The sequence below is a fragment of the Cinclus cinclus genome, chromosome 23, assembly GCF_963662255.1.
Source record: "Cinclus cinclus chromosome 23, bCinCin1.1, whole genome shotgun sequence".
Lineage (NCBI taxonomy): Eukaryota > Metazoa > Chordata > Aves > Passeriformes > Cinclidae > Cinclus > Cinclus cinclus.
Genome location: NC_085068.1, coordinates 3,953,792 through 3,976,662, shown reverse-complemented (window position 1 = coordinate 3,976,662; position 22,871 = coordinate 3,953,792). Strand labels below are relative to the sequence as shown.

Genomic DNA, 22,871 nt, shown 5'->3' with positions numbered 1-22,871 from the left:
TGCATTGCTCTCCCTTGGGTTAACAAATTGAATCCTTGCTGCTGTGACAGCGAGCTGAAAGCAAACTACCTTTCTTTACTTCTGTCTTTTGTGCTAAGACTGTCATGCTGTAAACAGAATTCTAAACAGCTACATCCAACCCTGCGGTAGGTTTTGCTTAAGTGCTCCCATACAAATTCCTGCTTTAGCAGGTGTGCACAGGTCAAAAGTGACATTATATTCACAGTATCTCTATGTGGCTATGAGTGGGCACTCAGAGATGTAAAGCTCATAGTCTTCGAGTGAATACACAATGCAAAGTGGCACCACAGCATAAATAGGATTGCAAATTGGACGTTTGACTGACTAAATGGAACACAGGGGGTTTAAGGAAGCTGTGCAAAGAGGAATCTGCCCCTAGCACCATAATTAATGTTTCTGTTCCTAAAGAAAGGGCTATACATCTCCAGGCTCTTGGATAGAAAAGAGTTCATAGCTGCCTCTCTGCAGAAGTCAGGGTACTGGGGTGTTAGAAGTAACAAAGAATATCTTCACCAGCTACCTCTACTTCAGGTTAACACAGGTAGCCTTCGTTGCTCCAATATATCACTGAAGCCTGTAATTAAGTATTAATATAAATTAGTTTAAAGCATCTGACTGGCTACACTAGGCAGAAACATCTCAAATTTGAGTGAGAATACAGGCAACTTTGGGCAGAGAAATTTTTCTACCAGTGGCACAATTGGTCTGTGTGATTACCTCAAGTCATGAGTGTTACCTGCTGACCAACTTCCTTATAGGCTTTTCTGGCTCCTCCACATCCTTGGGTGCAGTCAAAAAAGCAGAAGAGTTGCACAAAGGATATCCATCATATCTTTATTTACATATCACGGAAACACACATGCAACATGTCACAGGTTTTACTACAATGGAACAGCCTGTCCCTATCTCCTGTTACCAAAAACTTTATTTCAGGCTCACTAGGAAAACTACCACTTCCCCAGAAAGCTTCTAAAAATAATAATTAAAAATAATAGACCTTGCAGGATAGCTAAATGAGTGAGAGCTACAGGCTGGGATGTCATGCTACATCCTTGCAGAAACCAGGTGGTTCTCTGAAAGCAAGAAAGGAAGGAAGGATGGAGTGGGGTTGGATGATCCTAAAGATGAGAGGTAGGAAGTGGTAGTGTGTAACAGCTAGGGAATATCTCTGGAGCAGTGAAAAAGGGAAAGAGCAAGAGGTCTGCCAGAGGGTCCCCTCTCACCTAGGCAGGCAGCTTCCTGCTGATCCGTTTCCCATCTTTGATTCCACCTGGACGCTACAAATTTCCTCTCCTCTAGGAACTTCCAGTCCTTAAGGAGGATCTATCTACCTTTATTGTTATGCAATAATTAAGGGGTAAAGTTTAAGCTCATATTCCCTTTGCCCTGAAGGATCTTCCACATCTTGCCTCTCTTGAGAGGAGGAGATGAAACTGCAGAGCCTTTTCCTGCCAGACCATCAGAATGGGAGTCATGATCATTGCTTACTAACTAGGAGAGAGGGACTCAATTCAGTGGCAAGAATGTGCTGAGGGAAGGGACAGGGAGTGTAGTCCTGCTATGGAAAAGGCTGATGCCACTGTATTTATAATGAACATGAGTTTCAGTCTAGCTGGGACCTGGCATGGTCAGAGCCTGCAGCTTCCATCATTTGCTCAACATTTTCCCTCTTAATTCCCATTGCTAGGTATAAACAGTCTCATCCCAGCTCCTGACCATGCAGGCAGGAGTCCCACCCTCCTAAACATTAATGAAAGATCCCTGCTCTCCATTGGCCGATTCAGGCTCCACGCAGCGCCCTTTCCTCCGGGTCACTCTTCGGTTCCGGTGGAATTTGGCATAACAGCGTAGCCCTATGGAAAAGATATGGAGACGTGAGGAGGGACCAGGGCTCCTACAGCAGTAACACCAAATCTGTCTGCCTCAGATACTGCTGCACTGAGGACAGTTCCAGTGCTGTGTCAAATAGAGTGGCAGGGAAATGCCTCACACAGACAAGGCATATTGCTCTCTGGGCACTGACATCCTGTTTGGCTCACTTTTCTGGTTTGGGATTAATTGTTTAGGCAGGTTTCACTGGCTTATTGAAATACTAGTGAATTATTCTAATTGTTTCCAGTGATTTTATGGAAGCCCTGCTTGGTATCCCCCTATTACTTCCCATTACTGTCTGAGTAATCTCTCCACTGAGAAATTACTATAGACTTAATGTGCAGCAGCAATGACTAGGGACCTCCCCTTGCTATTTATTTCCCTGCAGCTTCAAGAGAGAAGAAACTTTGAAATGTTATTACTGGGAGGTCTGATCCAAAGCCCACTGCTCATCTCCTTTAATTTCTCTGTTTTAGATGCTCAATGTGCAGGGCTTGAAAGAAGCTAGCTAATATAGCATAGATGAATATGAAGGGGGGAAAAGGTGTTTTATTTTGTAAAAACCATGAGTACATATTCTCCCATGGCAGTGGAATGTAATGGGAGCCTCTGGTCATGGTAACTACTTGGTTTCTGGCTCCAAGAGGTTGATTTTATGGTGTTTCTTGTCTGACTTTGTTACACCAGAATGCATAGCTAGTTGGGCTAGACAGGGTACAGCCTGTGGGTGAATAATTCTCATGAAAACCCTGCTTTTTAGTAGTGCAGGATCTCGTCATTGGGGTTGGCAGGAGCTGATTTGATCATTCTAGGAACAGCAGCTCTTTTAACTTCCAGAGCAGGCAGCGGAGGTTTTGTAGCATTTGTAATAAGACAGCTCAAAACTGTCCTTGGTTGTACACTGGAGACCCAGATGATGTCACAGAACAGTCTTTTGGAATTATGTCCCTGGGCTACATTGAGACCGGCTACCTTAAAAAGTTGGGTTTGTGCCCCTCATTACCAATCACCCCAGGGCAATCTGGCCTCCTAGAAGGGGAGCATGCAAGATCAGAGCTCTGCTCTTATCTAAGCCTCTTGTCTATCTTACCTGGACCTTCTATCTCTGGGGATCTTTTTAATGCTACACAGGATGCACATTTACTATCAACTTATAACTAGCTTAAGGATAAAGCAGGGCCTGGGGCAGCCTCATTAGGGATTGCAGAAACACATTTCTAGGCTAATCTATCAGAAGGTCATCTCTGATTAGGACCTTGCAGCATTACACAACATGCCCAAGATGAAGACTATCATTTAACATTGCAACTCCAGGAAAGCTGCCCATTTAACTGGGTAAAAAGTAGGTGAACAGCCTGGTCAAATCACTGGGTACCTAATGCAGGTCACAAAGCTTGGCAAACAGAGTTTTTTTCTGGCAGGCAAGACTCAGTGCCTGGAGCTGATCCTGAACATGTTTAGACTAGAAGAGTGCCTTTTAACACCTTCAAAATGCACCTCCTAGTAAGGGCTGCTGTGTATTCTTCAGAAATAGTTTTAAGGAAAAAAAAGCCTTCCCACATCTATTAAATTGCTACAAGCTCAGTTGAAATAACCTTGGGAAAGTCATGTTAGGTGCAAGGTCATACAAAACAGTGTCTTCATAGTCTGTGATACTTGAAAGTACCACTGAAATGTTCATATATATTGGCTTCTTCTGTTAGGTTGGTAGACATCAGGATTTTTCAAGAGAGAAAACAAGATATCCTAGCAGACTCAGTAGTCTTCTGAGTCAGTAGCAGAGTGAGGCTACGAGCATGAGAGCTTGGCTTCTGCTTTCACATACACACCACTATTCTAAGGCAATGCTACAAAGTTGGGGAGTGTCTTGGGGATCGTTTATATCCCATAACCATGTTTGCTTTTGTTTTTAATGTGTGTCCAGAATGGTCACTGCCTCCCCTGGCTCCAGGGATATCCCAGTGCGTGAGGAGCAGGGGCTGCACTTCCTTCCAGTGGGGGTGATTGGCTCGGTGGCCACGTGGTACGCTGGGTCTGACCTGAGATCCTGTTGCCCTGTGGTTTATTTTCCTTTTTCTCCCTCTTTGTTGTTGTTTTTTTTTTTTTTTTTTTGGTTTGTTTTTTTTGGTGGCTTTTTTAGTTGTTTTTTTTTTCTTCAGCATTGTGACTAGGGCTTGTAACACCAAGTTGCTCCTCTGCCGCTCGGAGCCCAGAGCTGACGTGTGCTGTGCCAGGACCCGGCACGCGTCAGCCGTGATACGTGCCAAGGAGCGATCCCCTGTCCTGCAATCTCTTGCCTCTGCTTTGGACATTTGCTACACTTCAACCCAACACCCAGCGTCCACCAGGCCTCCCTGCTGCTTCTGCTTCTGTTTCTGCTTCTGTCACTGCTTGGGGCTTAGTCCTACAATTCAATTTCCCACCCCTGGTGTGCCTGCCCCTGCCGTTCCAGCCTGCTGCTCCGAGGTTCCTGCTGCAGTCCGTTTTGCCACGCAGAGAGGCAGCGGGACCAGCTGCCCCCGCGAGTTTGCGAAGGAGCTTTGCCCTTTTCTCTGTGTCCCGCCGGCTGCGCCGCCATCGCCGTGTGGAGAGGCGCCGAGCTCGCGCCACAGCGCCCCCTGCAGGCGCGGGGGAATCATCGCCCCTGCCCTGCCCTGCCCTGCCCTGCCCGGCCGGGAGCCACCAGCGCCCCTGCTGGCCGTGCCCGGAACTGCACCGAGGGGAAGGTGCCTGCGGCCCGGGGAGGGCTGGGCTTGGCTCTCTGCTCCTGCTTGTTTTTTGTTTGTCTTCTTATACATAGATATACACCAGTAAAGAACTGGTATTCCTTTGCCCAGATCTTTGCCTGAAAGCCCCTTAATTTCAAACTTATGGTAATTCAGAGGGAAGGTTCCTGCCTTCCTAGGCAGACACTCCCTGTCTTTTAAACCAAGACAGGGAGCAAAGAGCTGGACTCACCTTCAGTGCACATACAGTCATCATAACACTTGTTGTTAAGGCCTCGATTGTGTGGTTTGCAGAGGTGTTCACGCAAGTCACAGCAAGAGCCTGCAACACAGGACCAGGGGTCAGCACAGCTCAGGTATCCCCTTACCTGTAGGGCTACTGACAGCCACGACAGCTCCATTGTACAGACATCATCTGGTCCCACAACATGACTAGAGAGCCTCTGCCCTTCCCTTGCATACCACTTCCTATCAGTAGTAGAAATCAGGATGCGTGTATTAAAACCTGGGCTAGATTTCAAACATCTCATGATCTGCCAAGCTGATCCTGACCTGGGAGGCAGTCAAGGTGGTGATCACATGGTTCTCCTTCAGCTGTCATGGTTTCATTTCCACTGTTGGTGCTCTTACTGCGGTGTTTTTCTGTGGGGAAAAAAAAAAAAGAGATGCTGATAGAAAATTTCACACTAGTGTTTTAATTTCGGAGAATATATTGTTCCAGGGTAAAAACAGCCTCAAATTTCAAGAGCTTGAACTCTAAACCTTCATAGTCTAATCTCCTCCCTATTTCTCAACTCTCCATTTATAATTTTTCCTCTGCCCTCCAAATATGCATCCAAAATGAGAAACATTCCGAAACTGAACACAAAACTCAGTTGGCATTATGCTGCTTCTCTCTTTCCCTACCACTGTGATCTCATGTCCTTCAGCACATCTGTGAATACTAGCCGTAGACAAGCCTTACAGGATGATTTTTGGGAAAAAGGATAGGGAGGTTTAGCACCTTTCTTTTTAGCAGCAGGCCACATTTCTGGTTTGAGATCCTCATAATCAGTCCAGTCGAAGAGTGCCATGTCCAAGGTGGGCATCACATCTCCATCTTGCCTGAGGCGGGCCTGAAAACCATAAAACAGACAGACAACAGATTACACATCTGTAGAGACTTCGCAAAGTCTTTGCAAATTTTCATTTTCACTTTTATACATTAAAAAGGTTTTATGATCCCCCCTCCCTTCCTGTCTTATCCACTGGGGATTCTTGGCATCTCATTTTCAAAAGTGAAGAGCTTTCCCTTGTTGAAGCTGAAGCCAAGAGGGAAATTTCCATTGCTTCTGTGTGAGAACAAAAGGTGAGCAATGAGCATTAGGGCATCCTGGCTCTTCAGCCAAGAGCTCCTACTGTCTGTCTGGTCCTTGAAACTTGGTGAAGTTGGATAGCTGAGGGAGAGGCAAGGCTTGGAGGTACAGAACAGTTTCCATCTGTCTCTTTACCTGTGACCGTGGTGAAGTGGCTGGAAGAACAGGAGGCTCTTCTGTGGAAACAGCTGTATCCAGTGCAGCAATAAGGAACATGGTGGGAGCCAGACTTGTAGCTTCCTCTGCCTGAAGACTTTGAAACTGTTCTTCAAAGCTTTTGGGTTTCTTGTACAGGGAGCTTGGCCCAGCATCAGGAGTCTTCCCTGCAGAGAGCAACAGGTACAGTGGCATTACCTTTCTCATTCCTTTTCTCCGCGTGACAGATTAGAGTCAAAGGAATTCACGTTTCATCCAGTCGCTGACCACTGTTCCATGACCCTGAGCCGCTGTTTAGACCACTGTAAAACAATAATGAGCTATTACAGTGATAAATCAGGTCCAGAGCATATGCAGCTTGATTTTTGCATACTTAAGACATACATAATCAAACATTCCTGAAGGTCTGTCTCTTGTTTAAGAAGAAAAACATGTATTTTTCTGGTCTCAAGTGTACAAAATACACCTGTTTAAGCATTTTTAAACCAACTGATTAAGCTGTTGCAAATACCTGTGAATACATTCTTATTTGATTTTAGTAGTGAGTTATTTCAATTTTGCTCAAGTCAGGACTTACCTAACTTGAAATTATCTTCACAGATATATCCCTCTTCTTCATAAGTATTTATTTAAATATAGACCGTAAGTTAACCTCAAGAAATAAGCCGTTTGTAGTCTGCAAATATTGCTTCAAACCAGCTTTGTTGCATACTCTTCTATATTGCTAACACAAGCTGTTTAGTCGGTCCCCTGAAAAAACAATAGAGCTCTTCTTACTGAGGCAGGGAGGAGTGATAGATGGAACTCAAGGACGTGACACTCAGCTTGTCACACTGTGTAGATTGACACAAATTGCCTCGCTTTAACAGAACTCAAGGTTTACCACACTGAGCTCATATCACAGAGACACACACCCACAACTTGACCTGCAAAGAAAAGCAGTCCCTGTCAAAATCAAGCAACATTTTAAAGTTATCAGTGCAATTTCACATATGCAAAGTCTGAAATTTTTTTTTGTTGTTCAGCATAAATATAGAAGAATACAAGCTCTGGTGAGAAGAAACTAGTCTTCAAAGCAAAATAAGGGAGTTGTTTTTTTTTTTCTAATTGTCATTATTTTTTTAAATCAGTGGAGAGATTGAGCATGGCTTGGACATACTTGTTCCTAAACTGGGCCATTTGCTAAAAAGTAAAAAAAATAAAGCAGGCCACCCAAAACAGCCCTTCAAGTCTTATGGACTCTCAGAGCTCCTCTGTAAGACAAACCAGGTCATTTTCACAAAATTGCAGCCAGCACTAAAATTCTCTGGTTCTGAAGTTCCCCTTTTTTCTTGTGCCTCTTTTGTTTGGCAGATTTCTCCCCAGAGCAGGCACACACTCCACACCCTCCACACACCCATGTGGCCGTACCACAGCTGCGTCTTCTTGCCCTCACACAAGAGACGCTCATTTCCAGTGACACAACAGCCCCAGGTTCCCTTGGAGCTCAAATACCTCGGTGGTGTTTGAGCCTGTCCCTGCGGCTGTGCCGACGATGCTCTCGGTTCTGCTTCTTTCCTTTCTCAGAGCCTGGGGACTGGTTTTCTCTCTCAGGATACGACAATTCAAACCCCAGGAACTCATCCTTATTCTGTTTCAGGGCTGCTGGCTGTCCCTCTGCCACCAACTCTTCCACAGCTGAAGCTCCACTGCCCATTTTGAGGGTCTCTTCCCCAGGCAGCTGCCCTCTTGGAGGCATGGCATGGACCCTCTCCTTCTTGGCCAAGCCTTGCCTGTGATGACGCCCAGTTCTGGGCTGCTGCAGCCACGTCTCTTGGTTTTGAAGGTGGTTGTTCTCTGGGGTATTTTTGAGCTTTGTGCCAGAGTTCAGGGAGACCGCAAGACTGATGTCAGAAAGAACCAGCATGCACAGGAAAAGGAAAGAAGAGAAGGTGGAGGAAGTTTCCATAATCAGGGGTGCGCTGTCTCACCTGCAATTAAAAAAGAAAAAAACCCAAGGCAATAAACACTTCAGAACTGTAAAGGCTATCAAGATTCAGTCCTAGGACACTTAGGTGAAAACCATTTTGGTGTCCTGAGCTGGAAGCAAGTTATTCCCTCTTTGCTTATCTCCTCTTCTCCCAGCCCTGATTACAGCAGCTGAGACACACGTGCAGGGTCTACAGGGCTGAGAGGTCCCAGTTTCATGTGCAAATGAGGCCATCAATCAGCAGGACACTTCCCTTTGATTCCTCAGTAGCCCCCCTACCCTCCTATTCACAGCCCACCATCTGAGGGGCTGGCTCCTGCCCACAGCTCCTAAGCCTGGCACAACACCAGCTGCCCAGCCAGGGCTGTCTGCTGCCAGGTTGGCATCCTGGGCTAGGGGCACTGGCCCCTCCTCACAGCTGGTTTCCTTGCAATGAAGATGTCAAAATGAACAGAACTTGGGCCAGATGGTGGCCTCACAGGACCAGCAACAGCCCCGAACAGCTCAAGACAGAGACTTCCACACGTGTTTGCATACTGCTTCAGAGTGGCTGAAATTGGTCAAAGAAAGAAAAAAACTGAAGATTTTGTGCTGATACTTCATGGTATAGCAGGGGAATAAAAAGGCTGTCAGTAAAGCAAGGGATGCAGGTGTAAGGACCAAGGGGCAGAGAGGAAGACTGAGGTTTCTTTAGCTTGTCCCCCCTCTCCCTCCTTGATCCTGCACAGGTCACAAGGCAAGGCTGTCACTGGGAGGGTAATTTAAGTCTCAAGAACATTGACACCAAGTTTCATTGAGTTCACCAGCACAGTGGCTGCAGTCTGTTCTCATTCATTCTGCTTCATTGTCATATTTTGGAAGGTCTTCTTTCATCCTTGTGTTTGTGTTACGAGATATGGCTTTGGGATGTTGCACAAGTCAGAGCATTCTCTAATTAAGTTAATCATTCTCCCCTGCTCTTTTCCACAAAAAAATGGGAAAGGGATTTGCAGCATTTTTAATGCAGCTTTTCCAGTCTGTCCCTTTCTCTCTGGGCAGCATGAAGACATGCTTTAAAACAGAGTTCCCTGGGATACTGACTGCCAGAAAATCAGGCCTGTGCTTACATTTGAGAAATACTGTCACAGTTACAGCCACAGGTTTTCACTCAACCTCAACCTAATCTTTCCTGCACCTCAGCCCTTGGCTGCAGCTGATTTCCATCTGTTCACTGGGAGAACCACTTTGATGCTCTAATAACAAGGGCTCATATTCCCTCATCCAGGTGATTTTCTGCTTGACCAGTGTTTTGATTTGACACAGCCTGGTTTTTGGCAGCAGGGAGGCAGCCACAGAGGTGGCTTCTGTGCAAAGCTGCTAGAAGCTTCCACCATGTCCAACAGAGCCAATCTCTCATGGCTCTGAAGATAGACATGATGCTGGCCCAACTAGAAAGGCTGGTAACACCTCTGGATGATATATTTAAGAAGAAAATCAAACCAGGGCAAGTGCGGTTTTTTCCAGGGGTGGGGAGGTGCCACACCCGGGGCTGTCTTGGTGTGGCCATGATGAGCCCTGCCTGCCTGGCCATACCCAACCAGCCATGCCACAGGCAGAAGGGCAAGGGTGGTGGCAGCAGCTTCTCCTTCCCATGCCCTGCATGAAGAGAGGTGTTACAGAGTGCCAGCACCATGGCAGCTTCCCCTGCCCACGCCATGGCAGCGGGGCCGGGCTGGCAGCAGAAACACAGCGAGCAACTGCCCCATGCAGAACCCAGACAGGATCAACTTCTTGGCACTGCCAGACCCTGCAAGGATTTTTGAATTGGTGGAACTTGTTGGCAGTGGTACCTATGAGCAGCAGTTTTCTTCCAGTCAGAGAAGAGGAGGAAATGAGGACATGTGAGGGAAAAGAACATGGCGACACTAAAGACAGTGGAAAAAAGGAAGGGGAGGAGGTGCTCCGAGTGTTGGAGCAGAGATTCCTCTGCAAGCCATGGGGAGGACTATGGCAAAGCCAACTGTCCTCTTGTAGTGAATGAACAGGAGATGCAGAGATACAGCCTGTGTGAAAAGTGCTCATGGTGGAGTGGGTGGACGCCAGAGGAAACTGTGATCCAGTGGGAGACCCAAATATATATAGAGAGAGGGCCCTTGCTCCCAAACTAGAGCAGCCTGTCCTTCAAGGACTGCACCCCGTGGACAAGTAACCATGCTACAAGAGTTTTGGGATGACTGTTTGCCCGTGGGAGGGACCCTGCAGCACAGCAGAGGAAAGATGCCTCTCCTTGAGAGAACAAAAAGAGATCTCAAGTAACAAACTGACCAAAACCCCCACACCCTGTCTCCATGTGCTGTCGGTGGGAAGGAGGGATGGGCTGGGGAAGAAAAGGTGTTACAAAGGCTTCTTTTACTTCTCATTATCCTCCTCTGACTCTGTTAATAATTAATTTACCTTATACCTTTAAATTTTAGCCTGTTTTGCCCTTAGAATGTTTTCCTCCCAGTCCTTAACTCATGAGCACTTTATTAATTTTTTCCCATCTCCTCTGCCCAACTATAGCATAAGAGGGTGAGCAAACAATTTTTGTTGGTTCCTGGCATTTGGCCAGTATAAAACCACAAAATCAGCCATTGTCACCCGTGAAAGGCAGCAGGTAACAGCCTTTGAGGCCAATTCTGACTCCAATTTTTGTGGAGCAGACAGAAGATACCCTGGGAGTAGCCTGGGCTCTTCCTTTCTCCTTTTCTTTCAAACTGAGAGACAGATGTGGAGAATTTTGAGTCAGTGAAAATGCTGCCATCACAGCAGCCCAGCATCCTGGAGTTGAGAGATGCCTTCATCCTGTCAACTGAAAAAATTCTGCTCATGCACTCACCAGCCAATCCTGCCTTTCCAAGATTCCTCTCTGTTGCTGTTCATAGCCTGGGAATGTGTTTTCAGTTCCATTCCCTGGAAAGAGGCAGGCAGCACAGGGACCTTCTTTCCATGCAGTTTTCAAAAAGCAGGTCTTTCTGCTGGCTATTAAAGACAATAAACTGTTCCTTGAGGACAGATTTAGGAGGTGCTGGGAAGCTCACTTGCTGGAGGCATAATGCTAGAAATACTATTTTATTGGCAACTATCTGGAAAAAAGGGAAACCAGACTGACAGCTAAATCTATTTAAAAAGGCATTTGAAGTTCTTCTTCAAAATTATTAGAACAAACAGCAACACACAGCTCTGCATGGGGTCATTTGCTTTTTCCCCAAACCATGGGGTCTTTGTTTTCGTCCTAGGATTTTCTCTTTATGAACCAGAGCAAACAAGCTGGATTAAGACATCACTCAGAACTCAAAGAGCTAGAAAGAGCATCTTACCTTTTCATCTGTAGGCAAAATACCAAGAGGAGAGAACGAGTGCAAAGAGAATGCAAGGGTGTCTCCAATCTCACACTGACAGACATGGCCCTTTGATGGTGAACCTGACAGACACATTCTGATTTTCAGTGGGAGCTGGGAGGCAGCTAAATGCTGCAGGGCAGTTAAACAGAAGGTCTGCTTCAAAGCATAGAGGGCATTTATTTAAGCTGCCCAGCTGTCTTGTTAGCATAAGCCAGGATGAAAATGCAGGTAGAAACACAGACTGCCTCACCTCTGCACTGGCAGAGTGGGCAGGTTAATGTGCTGCATTACAGTCACTGGGAATCTTGCATTAATAATGCAGATAAATATCTGTGCTACTGTCCCCTGTTGTCAGGGGAGATCTGAGCTGTTTGCTAAACCAAACCAGTGCATGGACAAGTTTTGGCTTAATGCAACACTACTGTGCTAGAGGCAAAGCAGTCCCAGCCATCTCCTAACCACCTGTTTCCATGTCCTGATCTATCTTTAATTCCAGAAACCTCTTCATACCTCCATCATTTTTCTTACCCTATAGAATTCACACTTACAAAAGACAGCTAGATAACACAACAGCATCCCTAGCTCTCAGTGTCCAGGTTCCTCAATGGCTGAGCACCAAAGTAAACTTCAACCTCTCTTCTAGAAGGACCACAGTCCCCAAAAGAACCCCATGCTAGCCTGGGCTCATTGATGTAGGTGACAGCAAGGTTCTCACCCTGCTGATGCAGCCTGCAAAGGGCGAAATTCTGCCTGAGACACACACCAGGCAGGAAGAAGTCTGGCCTTGTAAGGAGTTGCCTTTCCTAAATTGCTATAAACAAACACACATGTTACAACAAAGCCCAGAATTCATCTTTTTCTTAGGGGTCATATATTAGTAAGATAAATAGATTGAGTATTTGCCAGGTTAAGCTGCCCCTGTAGCTCTTCAAAACACCAGACCTACATCTTTATTGCTACACCCCTCTTCCTCCACTGCCTCCTAGAACCCTCAGGATTACCTGAGGGAGCAAATCTGCCTCTCACACAAACACATGTACAGCAGAGTTGCCCAGAGTACAGACTCAGGGCTGGAGAGTGAGTTGCAGTGCTGTTTTCCAGCCACAATTTCTGACCCATTTTGGGTTAGTAGTGGATGGTTACAATCCCATAAGTGAAACCGGGGGAGGGTTGAATCTTGGATAACTTTCCCTGTGGGAAGCCTTCTCTGGACTCACTAATATAATTGCTATTTCTCTGCTCATAATCCTGCAAGCCATGCACTGAGCAGGTACACAGAAATTCACGCATGTTTTTCCATGATATATACAGTTATGTCACCTTAGCTCTGAAATAGAAACTGTCCCTGGTATATTTGATTTGTATTTGACAAAGCAGAAACATGAGATCATCTACATTCATTCACATATCTCACTTAAAACATGATATCTGACAGTCCTAGCTTTAACTTCTCACATATATTCTTCATGTCACAGCCAAGAGGAACAAAACCCTTGAACTGAGAAACTGTCAAGATCCTTGATGCATTTAGTATGCTCGAGGGCTGAACCAAGCTGGACCCAAGCACCCCCAAGCTGAGCCAGATTTCTTTTTGGCTCAGATAAGCTTGGACTTTGGCAGATGTGTGTAAAGATTTCCTGGACTCCAGAAAATACCAGTCTGCAGCAATACACAAAGTGTATGGGCAGCTACATGTGTGTTGTGTGTATATGCCTGTGTGGCAAGGATGACAGACAAGAAACCCAGCTTTGTGTGCCAGGCTCCCTGTAAATAAGAAGCCATGGGGTGATGGATGGGCTTGAGAAGGCCTGGAGCAGAAGGGATGGGGTAGGCTCAATGGTGGCTTACATGCAGAGAGCTGGCTGGAGCCATGAGGATGGCATTGTGCAGATAAATGAGATTTCACTTCCCTGCTGAGTCTCTTTCCATCTGGTTTTCTGTTTCTGGAGGCAAATGCTGGGAAGGTTCATAAACAATCTGCCAAGAGACTTTGCCATTTCTCAAAGCCCAATCCCAGCTTTCTAGGGTCTCCCAAAGCAGGTAGGTAATATTTGCCCTTCTCTTTTCCTCTCCAGGGCAAAAGTACTAACACTTTGATTCTTTCCAACACTTCCTGCAGACTCGATTTGTAAAGAATTTCAAATGTTTTTGCTGCTGTCCCAGACATCATTGGGATGACAGAACAGCAGAATTCCCTGCTCACAGATCTTCAGTCCTTTTGTGTTCCTTTTCACAGCTGCCCTGCTTTTTAGGTTTCCTGTTTCCTTCACCATTTTTCATCCCCATTCCTCCCTACCTTGCTTTTCATATTTACCAGACTCCCAAGTTTCTTTATCCCTCATGACTGTGATGCAAGACATTTCATCTCTACAGATATTCAGGCTACCTGAACACACACACACACACTTTGAAACATCTGGTTCTTTTACCTGTGCTGTTTTCTCCCACTTCTGCTATCCCCAGACAGCACTCCAGAATAGAAAGGGCGAAATTCAGTAATACACCAATTGCATTAGTGGCACAAGAGACAGGACATAAGGATTCAGGCTTGCAAGGCATTAAGTAGTAGCTGTAGCTGCCCCTGTGCCTTCACAAAGCCCCTCCCTGGGGCAGTTTGTATCCACTGATCACTTGAAACTTGATTCACTCAACCTTAGTTGTAGGGCTGGAGCTGGGACTCCCCTCACCCACCAGCTCTGGCTGACAGCCTGTGCTCTACCTTCCTATCAGGACAGGAGTCACCTCTTGACACAGCACAGCCCAGGGAACTCCCTCTTCTGCAGCCCAGGCTTGTGAATTGCCTGAGTCCCTGCTGAGCTCCAGCACCTGGAGCTCCAGCCCGGTGTTTTGGCTGACACTGGATACTTTCAAGTCACTACAAGCCCCTAGCCACAGCTGTGGCACCCTTCCCCCTGAGCCTAGCCTAACCTGCCCTGAGAGCTTCCCAGCACAACATCTGCCAGGGACAGGTCAGCCCAGCAAGTCGCTGCATTGAAGGGGAAGAAGGGCCCATGAATGAATATGCAGTACCCTCTGCTCTGCTTCCCTCTGGGACTTCACAGTGTGGCTGGCACAGCCATCATAGGTGACCTGCAATCAAACAGAGTCTACTCTACCCAGTAATGAGAATAAAATAGCAATGAGCCTGACGTTAGCATCCAAGATATAGCTGCTTGCTGTCGGCATTGGCAGAGAAGACTCTTCAGTTTCATGTGCAATGCCAGGTGACAAATGGGACACAATCAATAGGAAAGGTCATTTTTCACCCGGCTGGAAAGTACTGGCCAGTGTTAGAGGGAAGAACGGGGCAGATTTGCCCTGATCTTAACTGGGACGGAGACATGGATGTGTCCTGACTGGCAGAACAGTTAGGCTGTGCTTTCAATATTCTTCCTTGCATGACATTCTCACTTTGAACCATGCATATAGAATTAATGCCTCCTTCTTTAAGGGAGAGGAGATGGGAATACAAAATCAGTTCCATTAAACCCTCATGCTGACAGAAAACTTCAGGTGTGAATTGGATAAGTGTCACTTAAATTGTACATGAGTAATCACTAGCTGCAATAAGCCATTAAATGATGCCATATTGATTTAATCCAGAAATGAGACCTCACTTTTATCAACAGTGGAAGAGCAGACAACAAACCGCGGGTACCCGGGGCTCGGCGCACAGCAGTGCACGGCTCTGTAAACACAATGATTCGGTAGGAAAAGCTCCCGTCACCCTTGGGCATCTCTGGCTCGGAGCCGGGACATGCTCCTGGGTGCGCGAGGGGCTCAGCCCCTGCGAGAGGGACGGTGCCCCTGTCCGAGGAGACTTTGCTTCCGAGAGCGATCCGGGGAGGAAGCTTGCAGGAGCGACCCGCAGTGGGGCGGTGGGACGTGAGCGAGCCTCACGGGGCAGGGCACGGAGGCAGAACCGCGGCCAGAGCGGTAGAGTCCGGAGCCCGTTCCCCAGCACGGGTCACAATAGGTCCGGCCGAAGGCACCGCGCCCCAGCACCGGCGCTGTCCGAGCTCTGCACCGCGGAGCGATGCCGCCGTGACCGGAGCTCCGCGCGCATCCCGACGGCGGCAGGACCGGCGATCCCCGTCACCCCACGTCTTTGTCTCCTCCGGGGCGCACGGAAAGTGGGAAGGTGTCCCCCCACTCCTCCCCAGTGCCTGCGACAGCGGAGGGGAATCACCCACGGAGCACTCAGCCCCGGCCCCGGGACGGGGTGAGCACGGCACGAGCAGCGCTGCCTACCTGTCCTGGAGGTGCCGGTGTGGCGGAGCCCGGCGGGCAGGGCAGGGAGAGCTGTGCGAGCGGCGGAGGGGAAGCAGGTCTGCGGGGGGCAAGGGGTGTTCAAACCCGAGAGGAGGAGGGGAGGAGGAGGAGGAGGAGGAGACAGGGGGAAGGTAGTGGGGGAATGCGGAGAGGAACCGGGGACGTCGGGAATCCCGGGGGACTGGGGTGCATGGTGCGGGAGGAGGTGGGGCTGGGAGGGGCGGAGGGGCTCCGGGCGTGCTGGGGGCACGGGGGGAGTGAAGGGGCATGCCAGGGGAGCGGGGTGCAGGGGTGCCCGGCGCTAAGGTCGAGGTGGGTGAGAGCGCACGGTGCTGGTGGCAGCAGCGGGTGAGCCGGCCCGGGCACGGACGGGACAGACAAAGGCCGGAGACAAAGGCGTGGCAGCCCGGGGATGGTGGTGGCGGGGGGGGGGAGCGGGTGAGCCGGTGAGCCCCGCTCACCTGCGCGGTGAGCCGGGCTCCGAGCTCCCGCGGGATTCCCCCGCGTTATGGTCACGGGGCGGGAGAGCCTCCGGCAGCTCAGCGTGCCCCGCTGCCTGCCCCGAGCCCCCGGCCCCGCCGTGACGGGGGAGCCCTGGGGGTGCCGGGACTCCGCGGGGGCGGCGGGGCCAGCCCCGCGCCCGCTCCTCCCGCCCGCCAGGGGGCGCTCGCCGCCCCCGCCCTGACGTCACCCGCACGCGCCGCCACCGCCCCCGCGCTGGGCGGACGTGACGGGCGGCGGGCCCGGTAGGGAGCGGGGGCGGCGGGAAGGGAAGGGAAGGGAAGGGACGGGAAGGGACGGGACGGGACGGGACAGGACAGGACAGGACAGGACAGGACAGGACGGGACAGGACACCGGGACCGGGAGGAGCCTTGGGCGGACACGGTATGGCGGGACACACCGGGGCAGGTGGGCCGTGCTGAGGCAGGGCCGGTCGGCCGGTGCCCTGCGAGGAGCCCCCGCTTCGGGAGGGAGCAGCGGCGAACGGGCGGGTCCCAGGCTCGGGAATGATGCTGAGGAAAGGCAGTGCCGTGCGTTGAGCGGGACCAGGGCGCTCGACGGATCTATCCCCGTCCTCACTCCCTTCTGCTCGCGAGGTTGAGACGACCGGGAGCGCGGCGCTGGCCTGTGCCAGCTGTTGTGGGCTGGTGCGGGAGCTCTGGTGATGGGCACGGTGGATTATAGTTATACGATATGTCCAAGGCCCGGTTGGATGGAGTTTGTTTCGGCCTGGAGTAGCGGAAGGTCGCCCTGCCTCTGGCAGGGTGTTGTACTAAGATGAATTTTGAAGTCTCTTCCAGCAAACTGCTCTGTGATTCTATGATCTCCCAGCCTGCACAGTCCGTGAGAATGTAGTGCCTGCTTTGTGACTGTATGGAAGGGTGGATTCCTTGGGTTGCTTGGGCCTCTCTTTAAGGAGGGATGAAGTTTAAATGAGGATGTGACCCTAAACCTCTAAAACCACAGATTGTACATGAAACTCTATAGATCTTTTGTACTAATTTGAGAGACACTGTGACTGGAGTGTTGGAGAGATGCTTAACTGTCTTAATGTTATTTAGTGTGGCATTAATATTCCAGGAAGTCCTTGTACACAGCGGTGTAACTTTAAAAAACTGTGGGTGAGAGTAGCTCCCTGTTTTGTGCAGTTTGAACTAATTCTTTGTCGGTCTGAAAAACATACTTTGTTGCAAGCTAAAACAGCTTGAAAAACTGTCTAAAGAGCTGACTGGAACATCTGTGGTTTGTCAAAAGTCTTTGTAGGACACCTGAATTATTAGTGGAGCCAGCATGCTCCAGAGGCATTTAAAGACCTCTACAATTCATGAAGAGTGCTGCTGTTAGTAGTTAGCATTTGCTTGCATGCAGAGTGCGTGGATAAAATAATGAAACAAATTAAATTTTCTAATGGATAATTATGTGCACTGTGGCTTAAATTGTATAAGGCATGGAGTCTGCTATACAGGGAAAGCTGTTGGGAAGCTGAACTCCAGTATGTGCTATTTGATTGTTGGCACATGAAACTCAGTTTGTCACAATAATGTGCTGCCCTTTGTAGCTCACAAATTTCAGGCTCCCCAGGGACGTAGTCATGGCTCAAGCCTGTCAGTTGAACAGCTGAATGATGCTCTGAGTCACATAGTTTAGTTTTAGGTGGCCCTGTGAGGAGGAGGGATTTGAACTCCATGATCCTTATGGGTGCCTTCCAACTTGAGGTATTCCATAATCCTGTGTCACAAAATTGACCTAATTATGCAGCTCTGCAGGGTTTGGTTTCCTTGGGACTGCAGAGAGAAACTCAGAAGCTGTTGGCAGTGGCAGCAGATGAGAACCTGTGTGATGGTGTGTCAGTGGAAGATGTAGTTCCAAGCGTGGACAAGCAATGGTTTGTGGTGGTGTTAGAATAAACCCAAAACCCAAGTTGTTCTTATGTTATAGTAGGAGACAGGGCTTAGAAAAGGGAAGTACTATGAAACTTTTTAAAAAACGTGCTTCTTATGTTACAAAGTATTTGTCTGAACTTTCCTATATCTCTGTATCAGAAAGGGAGAGAGACTGAAAACCCCAGGAATTAAATTCTGAATAATCTCTCATCCTGAGGTGTGAGCAGTCTTGTGCTGGCAATCCTTGAGGGTGTGCTGTGCTTATGGGGAGTATTCACACCTCTCACTGTGGGCTCACAGGGTCTTCTGGTGTACAGCTCCATGAACTGAGCAGATGAATAATACAGGAGGCAGAGGATAACCATTCCTTTTGTGGTTACTTCCAGGGCCTGGAGAAGATGACCACTCTCACACGGCAGGACCTTAACTTTGGGCAAGGTAATGTGTTGTACTAAGCTTTAACTGGTGTCCTTGTGAGGCTTCTCCTGGGCACTGATCTTGGGGGAGTGTTGTTTTAGGGTTGCTCTGTTCCTAAACTTTCTGTAGCTAAGAGTGAAATTTATGCAGAAAAACATAACTGTAAAAAAAGTTCCCCTGAGTCTATGGTATTGCTCTACTTTCCTACACCCTATTCCAGCATCCTTTACTTCTGTTTTTCAGTTGTTGCAGATGTTCTTTCAGAATTCCTGGAAGTAGCTGTTCACCTCATCTTGTATGTCAGAGAAGTTTACCCTATTGGGATCTTTCAGAAAAGGAAAAAATACAATGTACCTGTCCAGGTAGGGGATTTTCCTGGAATCTGACAGCCACATGGACAAGCAAAATAGCAAGGATCAGTCAACACTCACCAGAACAAGCTTACACTCTGGAAGTGATTGTTTAATGTACAGACTTATTTTTGAGGAGAGCTTAGTTCTTGTCGTAACAGAGAGCAGCCCCATAGCTGAGGATACAGCAGGTGCTCATGGAACAAGCAGGTCACAGGTAACAGTAGTAGAAGGCTGCCCCAGCTCTGTGCAGTGAGGAAACAGGAAAGCATGTTTCCTAAGAAGTAGAGATAGTTGGAATATGCTATTCCCATTGTGCTGTTGTGGGTAGACATTGCAGATATACAGCTGTGTTGGTGCAGTGATCTGCCTCAGCTGATTATCCCTTCCCTGAAAGAACTGCTGGTTTGAATGGACAACTCGGCATTTTTCAGCACTATTTGAAGCATGATTTGAATGCCTTGTACACACTGGTACTGTTTAAATCTTCCCCTTTTAGCATTGTCCTGGCTCATATCAAACACAGCTCTGACTCTTCCCTGTGTTTGCTGCAGATGTCCTGCCACCCAGAGCTGAACCAGTACATCCAGGACACGCTGCACTGTGTAAAGCCACTGCTGGAGAAGGTGAGCTCAGACCAGGGACCTGGGCAAAAGTACTGCAAGTGGATTTGATAGAGAGTAAGAGAACATAAATACTATCTTATTATCTTAAGCAACGTTTGTTTACAAACTTACCATACACAGTATACTAGCTGATAAAAGTTCCTAATAAAACTAAAAACATCATAACCTTTCTTGGTAGTTAAGACTGTGCCTTGCTTGTCTCAAATACCACACAAGGACACACGCCTGTCTATTTCCATCCTACCATTCTGCTTTACAATCCATCTCAGTTTAAACATCTGTTGTGGCAGAACAGTTTGAAGGCTTTGCTGTGAACCAGCAAGCCAAGGTAGGTCTGGACCTGCTCGGAGGTTTTGCAAGACAAGGGTGTGACCCAGGGAAGCTCCTGGCAGGTTTTGTATGCCTCGCTCTTTACAGACAATTTTAATGCACATGTGGAAAATGGAATTAGGACTGTTTAAAATTGTGGTTGTACAAAGCTGCTCTGTTTGGGCAATGGTCTGAATGTATGTTAACTTCATCAGTGTCCATCTCCGAGCCATGCAGTGAGATGGCTGTGCATTTCCTCCTTTGTTCCAAAATAGGATCTAGAGGAATGTACAATTTAGCACACTTCATCTCCCTCAGCCACAAGCTGCCAGCTTAACACCTGGTTTTGCAAAAGCATTTTTTCTGATTGCTAAGAATAATCTGAATTCAGGTTTTGGATAAGGGCTTGTGCTGTGAGCCCCAACAACTGAATCTACTCCACTGCATCAAAATATGTGAAGCACACTGTGGGCAGCAGACAGCTCATATTATGGATTTTTCTGTCTTGGTTCCTGCAGAACGACGTGGAGAAAGTTGTGGTTGTAATCCTGGATAAAGAGCACCACCCCGTGGAGAGATTTGTCTTTGAGATCACCCAGCCACCTCTTCTTTCCATTAGGTGAGGTTTCCACTCTTGCTTGTCCATGGCGTCCAACACCCAGCCCTGGAAAATATTCTGGGAGCAACTTCAGGCCTTTGCTGCATGCTAATAACAACTGCTGTCTCCTCCACAGTTCAGAGTCCCTGCTATCCCACGTGGAGCAGTTACTGCGTGCCTTCATCCTGAAAATTAGCGTGTGTGATGCTGTGCTGGACAACAACCCTCCAGGTAAATGTCACTTGGATCCAAACAGCCTAATGCCTGGCATTGCTTGGCTTGGCTGATCCTCTGGGAGCTGTCCCCTGAGCTGGAACCTGACACTTCTCTTAGGTTGCACCTTCACAGTTCTGGTTCACACACGGGAGGCTGCCACACGCAACATGGAAAAGATCCAGGTGATAAAGGTGAGTGATATCCTTGGGCACCTGACTGTGTGAGAAGCTGCAGAGCAAAGAGTGGGCAGTGCAGAGTTTTGGCATCTCTAAGGTTAAGGGTGAGGGATATTTTAAAAGTGTAGTTTGGTATCACATGAGACACATCATGACTGTACTTGAAACATGGTGAAATGGTTTATGCTGGTGAGCTGACAGCACATTTGGCACACACAGCCACAACTGCAGACAACTTCAAGTCTTGAAATAGATTGTAACAATGCTCAGTGCTTGCTCAGACACTTACAAATACTCAGTGTGTGTAGCATCGGCACTTGAATGTAATCAAGCAAGAAAGCAGCCCTCACCCACTATCCCTCTCTGGTGGCTCATTCTGTATAAAGAGCAAGAATGAGTAAGATTCAAGTACTGAGTAGGTTTGGGGACATAAATACATTTTATGCCACAGGAAACTGTGCAGAACATTTTCAAAAGGAAGATTATTTTTCAAGAATCCTTGCTTAGATGCCAGGAAACATTTTTCCTGAGTCAAGTTATTTTAGGAGTCCTAAGGCACAACAAATTAAAGCTAGTGAAGTATACAATTGTTTCAAAATGAAATTCTGTTCTGCACTGCTTAGTAATGGAAACTTGTGGTGTAATAGAGCCACGTTTAGACTTCCAAGGTTGGATGGAAACCCATGCCCTAAGCATTCTGGATTTGCAGTTAAATCCTGGTGTAATGAACTGGGCATGGTAGCTCAGGACAGCTGAGTGTATCTTTCAAAGAAGTGAGATGTTACACCTTTGCAGTAAGTGAAGTGGGTTGACCTCAAGAGTTTGATGCTCTAACTGAAGATTATACTGAGCATCAGGGACAAGTGTGTGTTTTGTTATTGTGGAAGGTTTGGATTACCTGTTCCTTTCCTCAACCACTCTCTCTCTTTCAACTTAACACAAAACAAGTGGTGAGGAGGAGCTCCCCTTACAGCACTGCCAGTAACACCTTGTGTTCCTGCCCCCAGGATTTCCCTTGGATCCTCGCTGATGAGCAAGACATGCATATGCATGACCCCCGACTTATTCCCCTGAAAACCATGACATCTGACATCTTAAAGGTGAGCAGAGCATTCTGATCAAGAGGTGCTGAACCTGCTGTAGTTCTGAACTTTGAATGCTCTGACACCAGCTCTTCAGTTTCCTGTGGTGTAACAACTTTAAAAAGTACTGCTGAGCAGTAGCTTAGCCTTGCAGATGTCTGTAATCAAAGCAGGGCAAGATTCACAGTAAAACGGCAAACCTATTTATGGGGGAAGGTATAAGCACTTCCTATTCAGCCTGTTGCAGGCTTTTTTTTTTTCCATTCACCTACCTGTGTACCAACAGGACTGTTGCTTGTTTCTCTCTCCAGATGCAGCTCTATGTAGAAGAGCGAGCTCACAAAGGCACCTGATTTCAAATCTTCCTTGCCTTCAAGCTTTGTCTGATCTTCCAGAGGAGTAAGATCTGTCACAAACTGTAACGTGATAACCATCTCTTCAGCTGGCCTTCTGGGTGAATGTAGAGCAGCTGCTGCCTCTTTATTTCAAGTGCTCTTATGTATAAAGAACTGACTTGGAATGGGGAGCCAGAGCCTGTTCCCATGTTGACTTGTGTGAGAGAGCACAGGTGTTGATACAGTGCATCCCTGGGGAGTCAGTGCTTTATTACCAGTCCAGTTCTCACCTGAAAGGGGCAGCTCCATTGCACACAGGCAGTGATAGACAGCAAGGAGCTGTCACACAACCCATGAGAGCAACATTTATGCTAAAGGGGAGTGAGGCCTTACGTAGTGTTTGTCCACTGTGACTGTCCCAAGTAGTCCTCAATAAATATTAAGTTTTACCCCAGTTGAACTGGGCTGAGTTCTGTCAAAACCAGGCTCCTTTATTCAGTGAGGAAGTATGTTTATTTTCTGTGCAGCTTCCACTGCTTTTCTGGCCCATATGTGGACTCTGTCAATTCCTATGAAAGGCTGTACAAACTTGGCCGCTCCCCTTTCACTCAGAGGTGGCACTGGCAACATGGAATTTGTCTGTC

The 22,871-nt window shown here is 47.8% G+C and overlaps 2 protein-coding genes across 3 annotated transcripts; one reads left to right on the top strand and one right to left on the bottom strand.

The window, feature by feature from the left end:
• Window positions 1-1,761: 1,761 nt before the first annotated feature.
• Window positions 1,762-8,078, bottom strand: DRAXIN (dorsal inhibitory axon guidance protein). The gene is made up of 6 exons (XM_062507758.1): window positions 7,625-8,078; window positions 6,110-6,297; window positions 5,623-5,734; window positions 5,172-5,261; window positions 4,852-4,941; window positions 1,762-1,874 (listed from the first exon to the last, which is right to left on the bottom strand). Exons 1-6 carry the CDS (start codon window positions 8,076-8,078, stop codon window positions 1,762-1,764), a joined length of 1,047 nt encoding a protein of 348 aa, XP_062363742.1.
• An 8,375-nt stretch (window positions 8,079-16,453) lies between these two features.
• Window positions 16,454-22,810, top strand: MAD2L2 (mitotic arrest deficient 2 like 2). Of its 2 annotated transcripts, none has more exons than XM_062507586.1 (9): window positions 16,454-16,479; window positions 18,505-18,556; window positions 18,779-18,897; window positions 19,440-19,511; window positions 20,339-20,439; window positions 20,555-20,649; window positions 20,752-20,825; window positions 21,818-21,910; window positions 22,204-22,810. In XM_062507586.1, exons 2-9 carry the CDS (start codon window positions 18,517-18,519, stop codon window positions 22,243-22,245), a joined length of 636 nt encoding a protein of 211 aa, XP_062363570.1. In that variant the 5' UTR covers window positions 16,454-16,479; window positions 18,505-18,516; the 3' UTR covers window positions 22,246-22,810. The 2 variants fall into 2 exon arrangements, with proteins under 2 accessions (XP_062363570.1, XP_062363569.1); XM_062507585.1 differs by lacking the exon at window positions 16,454-16,479 and adding an exon at window positions 16,590-16,619.
• The last annotated feature ends 61 nt before the right edge of the window (window positions 22,811-22,871 follow it).

Coding starts and splice junctions, on each gene's coding strand:
- DRAXIN (XM_062507758.1), bottom strand. CDS start 8,078: ATGGAAACTTCCTCCACCTTCTCTTCTTTCCTTTTCCTGTGCATGCTG. Junction 5,735..6,109: donor CCACTTCACCACGGTCACAG/GTAAAGAGACAG, acceptor TATGGTTTTCAG/GCCCGCCTCAGGCAAGATGG. Junction 1,875..4,851: donor TGACTGTATGTGCACTGAAG/GTGAGTCCAGCT, acceptor TCTTTTCCATAG/GGCTACGCTGTTATGCCAAA.
- MAD2L2 (XM_062507586.1), top strand. CDS start 18,517: ATGACCACTCTCACACGGCAGGACCTTAACTTTGGGCAAG. Junction 18,557..18,778: donor GGACCTTAACTTTGGGCAAG/GTAATGTGTTGT, acceptor TCTGTTTTTCAG/TTGTTGCAGATGTTCTTTCA. Junction 20,650..20,751: donor GCTGGACAACAACCCTCCAG/GTAAATGTCACT, acceptor CACTTCTCTTAG/GTTGCACCTTCACAGTTCTG.